This window comes from Alosa pseudoharengus, unplaced genomic scaffold, assembly GCF_046254945.1.
Source record: "Alosa pseudoharengus isolate Yale_2024_CS ecotype anadromous, Long Island Sound unplaced genomic scaffold, YU_APseudo_1.1 YU_APseudo_1.1_scf_4, whole genome shotgun sequence".
Classification (NCBI taxonomy): Eukaryota; Metazoa; Chordata; class Actinopteri; order Clupeiformes; family Clupeidae; genus Alosa; species Alosa pseudoharengus.
This window is the reverse complement of record NW_027468774.1, coordinates 20,728,173-20,737,906: the sequence shown is the minus strand read 5'-3', so window position 1 is coordinate 20,737,906 and position 9,734 is coordinate 20,728,173. Positions and strand designations below refer to the sequence as shown.

At 39.9% G+C, this 9,734-nt stretch overlaps 1 protein-coding gene across 4 annotated transcripts; it reads left to right on the top strand.

The window, feature by feature from the left end:
* Positions 1 to 12: 12 nt before the first annotated feature.
* samd9l (sterile alpha motif domain containing 9 like) lies at positions 13 to 9,687 on the top strand. 4 transcript variants are annotated; one of them, XM_076265229.1, is made up of 4 exons: positions 13 to 137; positions 1,029 to 1,088; positions 3,761 to 3,818; positions 3,905 to 9,687. In XM_076265229.1, exons 3-4 carry the CDS (start codon positions 3,812 to 3,814, stop codon positions 8,500 to 8,502), a joined length of 4,605 nt encoding a protein of 1,534 aa, XP_076121344.1. In that variant the 5' UTR covers positions 13 to 137; positions 1,029 to 1,088; positions 3,761 to 3,811; the 3' UTR covers positions 8,503 to 9,687. The 4 variants fall into 4 exon arrangements, with proteins under 4 accessions (XP_076121344.1, XP_076121341.1, XP_076121343.1 ...); XM_076265226.1 differs by having other exon boundaries at positions 3,902 to 9,687; XM_076265228.1 differs by lacking the exon at positions 1,029 to 1,088.
* Positions 9,688 to 9,734: the final 47 nt, after the last annotated feature.

Below are 9,734 nucleotides of genomic sequence, written 5' to 3'. Positions count from 1 at the left end.
TGCCCTCCCACTGAGCATAGAGCAGCAAGTCGGAAGCATCCCGAGTTTGATCAGCCTCGGTTTCACTCGGATGGCAATGGCATATTTTACGAGATTATATTTCTGTTTGCGGGCGATATCCTAGACTACATATAATGGTGAGTATCGAAAATCAGATGCGTGGTAATTTGTCGTTTGTTGGCCTTGTATTGGTATTCGTAATACAATGGGGCACATTGTTCTATTTTGTTCTTACAACAGTAACGACAGCGAACAATCAAAAACTCTTTCGTTAGCTAAAACGTAAGCGTTAAGGTTGTATAGGCTAGTTGCAATCCATCGTGAAAGATTGCGCTTTCGGCTACAATTTACGTCCGCACTTGGCTGCCCCAGGCCATTTTAGGCTTGGCATCATTCCTGGCACAGCCTAGGTTGACTTCTGGTGTAAGCATTTGCGGTGCAGACAAAGAGTACAGTAGCCTAGTCTTACTTTAAACGAACTAAAATTAAAAAGAAAACACACAATCGATCAGATGGATTAGAATAATAGCTTCTAGCTGGTAATGAATTACAATATCTTCTTGCGCCTCTGAAAAACGTAAGGCATTATTAATACATTCAATATTTCCTGTCCACCAGATAGCGCCATTGTACTGCACGTCGAAGTGCCGTGAAATTGCGTCATCTAGTGGCCATGAAATGCATCAGGCGTGCCATTGCGCTATCTGGAATATGTAGCCTATTATATTTATTATAGAAGATCGGCCCTCGACAAATCTTGTAATTTATAGCCTACCAGAGAGTTTTTGAGTCACATTGTTGCAAATGTCATATGATGATGCATCATTCCACAAAATGGTTTGTCTTCTCTATTAGAAACTTATTCTAAATATAGCCTATAGCATTAACTCAAAACAGCTGGCTTATGTCATTTTGATCTGTAAAAAATGTCACATGCAGCCATGATTGACTTTACATTTACATTACATTACATTTAAAGGAGAAATCCAGCGATTTTTCACATAGATCTTTCTTTTTCGAGGTCACAGAGTACTCTCTGTATGGGAAAAAAACCTAAAACGACAAGTTCAAGTTGCTGCAGCCAGCAGGTAAAGTAGCCAGGCTGCTACAGCACTACACTCTGGGAGCATGAACCAGGGTTGCCAACTCTCACGCATCTGGCGTGACACTCACGCTTTCAGCACCAATCTCACGCTCTCACGCACACTCAAGAAATGTCACGCCAAATCCATTCTTTTTTTTTTTGCAATCTGTTCATTTTTTGTTGATGACTAGACTAGCCCACAGCATTGTTTCTAAATGACAGGATACGAGTTTAAGGCATACATATGTCTAGACCAACAGCAGGTAGGTCTACAACGTTCTCAGCGCAGTTTTCTCTGGTTGTTGATTCGCTGACTAGAGTATTTTAATCCGGTCCGCGACACCTTCACGGAACACGCTGCTATTTAGACATGAGGCAGACCGACATAAAGTGTGGCCGCCCATTCTTCTCTAGGAACTACTCGCGAAGTAGCCTCACAGACATCACATTAAATAACTTTTTCTCATCTTTTATAAGGTGCTATAGCCGCTATTTGCTGCGATAAACGGTTCGCGAGAAAAATAAATTAACTTTCAAGAAATAATCATATTAGGCTACTATAGCTCTGCGCTCATTTCAATTCCTATAGGAGGGATATCTCACAAACTTTTCGTTCCACACATGACAAACCGTAAACCAGAATAAACAGCAGACCTTACCGAACACAAAGTAATGCAATCCCCTGTACAATAAGCCGTTCCAGAGTAATCCGATTTTGAAATGGTAGCAAATTTCTATATGGTCTCCAATTTTGGGCTTTAAGTGTCTTAAAACTGAGCTGTGCTATACATATGTGTAAATATTAAAATCAGAGGATATATAGCTCATGGCTAAGAGTTTGTCGATGTAGCCATAATGATTTGTTTTCACAAAATGCTAAGCATGCATGTATTTAAGTGTCTTAAAAAAGTGTGCTTATATTGGTCAATGCATAATTTCATAACAGGCCAAATAGAAAATAAATGTTAAATGTTAAATATACTGTAGCCTAGACATAATATTAAAATCAGATGATGTAGGATAGTATAGAGTTAGAAGTTGGATGGCTCCAGAACTCACACCAGTGGATTGGGTCTTAAAGGAGCCACACCACTTTTATGACACTATAGCTGTTCTGTTGACCTTTAGATTTGTTGCTACTGGGCATGAAGGGCAGGCCAATTATGAGTTCTGTCCAACATTGATGGTAGGTTTAGAAGAAAAGTGAGCACATTTTAATCATATTGCAATACCAATAACCGTAATCATTTTGGTCATGATTTTTCATCAAATGTTCATACTGTATCTCTAGTGGCTGGTAGACTTTGGAATCCACCAGCCACAATGGTAGGTGGAAAAAAATATTTTAGGCTATTTCCATCCCTGATGCATTCGTACACTCATACACACATTCATAAGTCTCAATCTGTCCATTTCTTTCCACAAAACTCGCCAGAAGTAATCATTTAAGGGGTTATTTTTCATTTTTTTCTACTGAGCTACTACCTTTTTCAGGTGGGCAGGGGGGCCCTTTTCATGTCTGTGCCCAGGGGCCCAGTGGCTCATAATCCTTCCATGCCACGGGGTTAAAACACTGGTCTTGTTTTCAAGTGCAATCAATAATTTAATTGTACATTTTGAAGAAACTTAAATCAGGGACTATACTGTACATAGCAAAAAAGTCAGGGGACAGACATTTTTAAAATTAGGTTTAGGAAAAAATTTAACGCACACGCACTATGACTTCACAAAATCTCACTCCAGCCAATCACCCAAAGTTGGCAACCCTGTGAACATTGGGGCTCACGAACAGAGATCTACATGAAAAAAAGCACGTCGTAGAAGAGGAAGGTTTGGTATTGATCCACAAAAGATTTCATTCGAGTAATTTGTTAACATTTATTTTAACTAATGACATAGAAAATTAATTGCATCCACATATTCTCATGGACTGCAGTGGAGTATTAGGGCCACACATAAAGAAAAAGATTTTGCCGAGATTAAACTCGACATGTCAATTTTAAAGTTGACTCGACATTAAACTCGAAAAAAAACTATTTTTGCAATTTTCACTTCCACCCACAATTCATTGCAACAAACATTTATAGAACCGCAACTTCCATCACAATCAGGAAATCAGGCATTTTCGGCCGCAACAATCTCAAAGAAGGAAATCCTGGTGGGACTGGGAATATGTTGTGTCATGCTGTGAAATAAACTTGGTTGTTGATTGCCCAGTTTGGGAAATCCACTTTAGCACAAGGAATTGAACACCTTATCTTTGAAAAGTCTGAACATGTATTAGGTTTCAGTTGGTATTATTGGTGGTTATTCTAGGGCGGTGGTAGTGTAGTGGTTAAGGAGCTGGGCTAGTGTGCAGTAGCCTGAAAGTTGTCGGTTCAATTCCCGGCTTCCACCGTTGTGCCCTTGAGCAAGGCACTTAACCCCAAGTTGCTCCGGGGACAATGTGATCCCTTGTAATATAGCTGACATATGTAAGTCACTTTGGCAAAGAAGTGTCTGCTAAATGTAATGTAATGTATTCTGTGATAGCATAATTGCTGAAGGGAACCTTAAAAGGCATGATAAAAAGAAAAATAGAGGTATACCTGTGCAAGGCTACTTGGTTTGCACTACTTTGATCACAATTTGCAATACTGTAACTACAATTCAGTGTAGACATTTTTTCTTTCACAGGTACCTAAACCTGATTAAACAACACCTACTGAAAATAGTCCTCCTATTTGAATGATGGGTAAGTGTAAAGAGCATGCTTTGAAATATAATACTTCTCCATTCATCTCAAATAAATTCATTGATATGTTGTTATTGTTGCAGCAGAATTTGACAACGTTCCTGTTGAAAAATGGACAGAGGCTTTGGTAAGCTCCTGGCTGAGGTCCATCGGCGTAAAAGAACAATATGTGACCAAACTCAATGAAGAGGAGGTAGATGGGCGGATTCTTCTGGAATTAACAGAGGACTATTTGAAAAGAGAAACTAGAATGAAATCTGGACCAGCTCTGTTGATCATCAAGAAGAGGAATGAACTTGTTGAATCTCTTGAAAAAGCACATAAAGTCCCCCAAAATCAAGACAGTTTTAAAAGGGAAGGTGATGATGCAAACAATCATCCAGACACCAAGGACAAGATTTCAAAGGCCAAGGAAAACTCTTCAAACATTGAGACACAGACCTTGCCTGGGTTAACCTCAAAGAAAGACTGTAAGCCTAGACCCTTATGCAAAGATGGTATTGATTTTACTTATGTTAAGCACAATGTCTTAAAACCTGAATCTGGAATTATCGATCTTATCTCTCCCTGTCATGAGTACAAGTCATTTGCTGTTGCAGCAACTTTAGATCGCACAAGACTACAGGCTAAATTTGCCAAAGAGGTCATCAAATTTGGCACTGGTTGCATGAACATACGATCAAATGGCACCATACATTTCGGTGTAATGGACAGTAGAGATGATGCTGGCTATGTGCATGGGGAGATCATTGGTGTGCCTGTGCTAGAAAAAGACATCTATGTCGATGCTCTTGATCATATTGAGAGATCCTTTTCAAGTGTTGACAGAGAGGATGTGAGACAGTGCATACGGCCACCTCAGTTTATTGAGGTGATTGATATGAACAGCTCAGAGAAGAGGTATGTGGTGGAAGTTGACATTGTACCAGCAATAAGCATTGTGAGGAACAGAGTGTACTCGGTTCGCCTTCCTAATTTTAAAGAGAAATCCAACAAGGTTGAGTTTGAGAAGGAAACCATCTATAGCAGGGTAGGCTCAAAAACAGAACCGGTTAATGATCAAAATGAGTTTTACCAAAGGGTGCGTGACAGGGATTCCCGAAGAGAGGAGGCTGAGCAGTCATGTTTTGAAAGCAGCCCAGACTTCAGCCAAGACCTTGGAAGAAAGCTCACAATGCTTGTAACCAGTGGCAAGAAATTCATTGAGAAGGAAAAATGGTACATTCTCATCACAAACAAACTCAAAAAGGAAGATCTGAACAGCATTGACTTTCTGTTGAATATGAAGCTTTTCTGTGTTTTCGACTTTGATGCGGACTCCAAGGTGTCAGGATTGTGCAGTGAGTACTCAAAACACCATGCTGCAAACTTGCATTTCATGCAAAACTACAAAATTCCCAACACAATGAGCATCAGTGAATTTGAGAGTCATCTTCACTTGTTTGAACAAACCAGTTGGATATTTTGCAACGGACGCAATGATTTCAAAGGAAATGAACCTCAGTGTGATGAAATGACATGGATCAAAACCAAAATGACTCTCCTCCGAGAATGTGTGTCAGTGATTTGTAAACAGATATTGCCAAAAGGCACCTTCCTGGTAATATTTCTGCTCACATCCCCTGTTGAAAAGCCTCTACTTCACACTTTCTATGAGTTCTTTACTGACATGGAGGGTCACGAAGACATCATATGCATCTCGGAATCAGAAGACAACTTCCAAAAGTGGCAGAGCTTTGCAGAGGGGTCTTGTGGTGTGGAAACCGTAAACCGCTCAAGCGTTGTTGGAATGAAAATGAGTCATGTCAATGCAACCCTACAGCGCATCCAGCCCGTGACCTCAGGCTCCATAAAACACTTGCCAATCTATGTGAAAGGAGAGTGCAACCTTGAGACTCGTGAAGAGGAAAGGATGTATTCCCTTGAGATCCTAAGTGTCAACCATTGTGATGAAACTAACCCTGACTTTGTTGAAGATCAGAAAGAAATAATTGAAAGGCAGTTTTATCATGGAGGGAATGTTAGTTGGTTGAACTTTTGGCTTGCAGACAAAAAGTTTGTTGGGGAGGTCATTCAGAGGGATGCTTATCAAGAAATTTCAGACCTTATCAATGACAACCTCAGAAGAAATGTTGACCTGCCTGTCAGTTGCCTGAATATATATCATCATCCTGGCAGTGGTGGTAGCACAGTGGCGAGGCAAGTTCTTTGGAACAGTCGAAAAATGTTACGATGTGCTGTGGCGAAATCATCATACTCTGCAGCCATGGTGTCAGAGCACGCATTTCATCTTCGAGAATATGAGGAAAAGGACACCCAAAAATGCCTCCCAGTTCTCTTGCTTTTGGAAGACTGTGACAAAGAATACCTGGACGATTTAAAGAATGAATTAGAGGTAGCAGTCAACACCAAGAAAATACCACGTGGAACACTGTGTTTCATCTTGTTGAGCTGCAGGAGGTCACACAACCCAGAGCGAATGTGTAGAGAGTCACCCTTAGAGAATGTTGCAGTTACTCACAAGCTCTCAGATAAGGAAAAGAGACTTTTTGCAGGAAAACGAAAGACACTTGAGCAACAGTACCAGCCAGAGTTTATCTTGACCTTTGTTTTGATGAGTGAAGAATTCGATCATCAGATGGTTGCTGATTATGTTCAACAGTTTGTCACTCATTTGCTTCAGGGGATTGACCATGCGTCAATGGTCACTCGGCTTATTCGCTATGTGGCACTGCTGAATACCTACGTGCAGAACTCTTTCCTCTCTCAGTCTCACTGTGAAGCCCTGCTTGCCATCTCAATCCACATGGATAGATTTCGTCAGCATACCTTTGAGAGATCACTGAGTGAGCAGGCAAAATTGGTGTTCATACACTTGAGAGATGATAGAACGTACATTCAGTCAGTTAGAATTATTCATCCCTTGGTTGCCAAGGAAATACTGCAACAGCTCTTAGATGATCAGCTGCAAAGCCAACTAGCATTGGATCTACTTCACGAAGATGTGCTGTTTGAGAACAGGTTTGGCAAAGATGATTACATGAAGTTTCTGCGAGCCCTGTTCATGAGGCGCAGCAGAATAAGCAAAGGTGATGAATTTGACAGTTTCTTCTCCCCACTCATCGACTATGTACGAGAGAATGAAAGTCCTGCGCAGGCTATTGAGCTTCTTAAGGAGGCATACATGCGTTTCAACAAAGATGCTTTCTTTGCTCAGCAACTGGCCCGTCTCAATTATCGTTATGATCAATTTGAAGACGCAAAGCACTGGGCAGAAATAGCGGCTTCTAAAATGCCTACCAACTCCTACATATTAGACACACGAGGTCAGGTTTACAGGAGATGGTTCACAGCAAAATGTAAAGCACTTGAAAAAGTTACAAGAACGCCTGAAAACACAGCAGATGCCATTGATACGGCTCTGAAAGCCTTGGAGTGCTTTCAACAGTGTGAAAAGGCAGCAATTGCAGATGTTGAAACCATGAACAACTCAGGCTTTTTTGCTGCAGTAGAAGTGGGATGCAGCTTGTTGAAACTCCTGTTTTCCCTACATATCTTCTCCAACAAGAACTATGGCTATTCAGAGTGCATGAAATACCTGATCACTGACTACATTCCTGAGGCAGTAATAAAACCATGGGAAGATTTTCATTCCAAACTGAAAAACCTTCAATCCTCAATGCGTGAAGCTTTGGAGTGGATATCAGAAGACCTGAGCTACTTTCAGACTGATTTGAGCACTGATGATGAAGAGACCACGGAAAGTTGTGAGGCTAAAATAAACCACCCCAAGAACTGGCTGGTAAATAAGTCTTCTGTGTACGGAAAGTACTTCTGTGATACGTCTCTTGACACCATGAAAAAACAGTGTCAGTCTAACCCAGATAGTTTGACTCCCTTTATGAAACGTATGCTGATATATCGCCTTGGTGGGGGAAATATCACCACAATCTTCTCACTTTTAAGTGACCTGAAGGACAAAGACCAAGTCAAGATACTTGAAGACATCATCTCATTGTACCCAAGGAATCCACTGAAAGCAAAGCTGGATCAGATGGATCTTTCCAACTACATAGCCACTCACATTGCTCTGAGTTGCCTCTCACCTCAGTCCCCAAAACTGGCCACTCTCAAGGATCTTCGGAAGCTAACCCAACAATTTCCCAATGAGAAACGGGACTGCTTGTCAAGTGCTCTCTTCCTTCTTACATTGCTTTACTGGCCAGAAGAGCATGACACTGAGGATGTGAAGGATGAAAAATATGATGTAGTTCTCTCAGCAGTGGAATTCCTCAAACGTAGTTACTGGACAAAAATGAAGGATATCCCACAGAGAAGGAGGAGGATATTCACTCATTTTTTCCTGGGTAACGGAAATGGTTTTGAGAAGTTTGTTCACAAAACTAAAGTGGAAAAGATCACAAAACTCCTGAGCGTTTCAGAGAAGAGGATGAAGTGGTTTCGTGGGGAGGTGTGGAAGATGCCAGAAATTGCAAAGTTGTGCAAGCATGTAGCTGGCTGGACAGAGGATGGGACTGTGTACCTTGAAGGTCCCCGGAGGAGGAAGTTCAACATCCCTGCTCTGAACACAGGTTCTGTGCCTTATGGGAATGAGAACGTCACCTTCTATTTGGGTTTCACCTTTCGAGGCCCAGTGGCCTACAACATTACAGCAAAGTTGTAGTCAAATCCGAGATTATCATGGAATTTCTGTATGCATTTTTACTACCAGAAGTGAATAATTACACATTGCAGAAAACTTCTCTGTGTTACGTTGTTCAAAAAAGTCAGTAGTATTTTGGTTTATCAAGAGGTGTCCCCTCTCCATAGCATCTTTTATCACCTGATTATTTAATGACTGACTGATCTAGGCAAGGTATTCTAGGTTATTGAATTCTGCAACCTTGCTTTCCCACTCTTATTATGTGTGCATTTATTTGCTATATCTTTTCATTCATTCATCACAATTTAACAGCAGAATATCCCTCCACTAGTTGCTCTTTATTTTTGCCATAAATCTGTTGCCCTTGCCCAATATCACATATCTGAGTCATACATGAGGGTCTGGCTCTATGCTGTCTTTGCCGTTTTTATCTCTGTAAAAGAGGACATTTCAAAAGTTTAATGTCAAATGTTGAATGGGAGCAAATTACTTTATATGATAAGAAGTAATCATATATCATATCATATAAAGTAATATCATATAATTACTTTATATGATATACTTTTTATTTTTTATAAGAAAGGGACTTCTTGTTATACATGGCTAGATTTAAAATGTTTTTTTACGATTACTTCAACTATGTGCCTCATATTTCATATATAATTTCACTGTTAGTCTTAATGTTATGAATATTGTTAATCATGTTTAACTGTTTATTATTATTCAAATATATATTAAAAATCGAATATGTCCTTCTCTTGGATTGTAATATTTCTCTTTATTCAGACAAAAGTTTGTCTTTATCAACATGATTCATCAACATTAAAAACATTAGAAGTTAACAATCCTCTTTGGGAATATTTTTACCACAATTGCATGCCACAATTATTAGCACCCCTGCTTTCATCATCTGTCGAAAACCAATACTTCAGGTATTGATTAGTATTGATCATGATGGGCTTAATGGGCATATTCGAATGTTACAAAGTTGCAACTGTGTCTGGTGCTGCTACTCTGCATTGGCAACCATTGCGCTAGAATAACTGTATTGTTTGGCCAAAAAAATATTATTTATACATAAATAATAATATTTAGCATTTATGTGTCTTTATTTAATGAAATCTTGCCACTAACATGTAGCAATCATTTTAGAAAAAAGGAATAAGCTCTGCAAGGGGCTTTAGAGCAGCTTTGTGTCGCGTCACTTCGCGTCATGCCTAAACAACACTTTTCAAACACTTAAAGTGAGGATG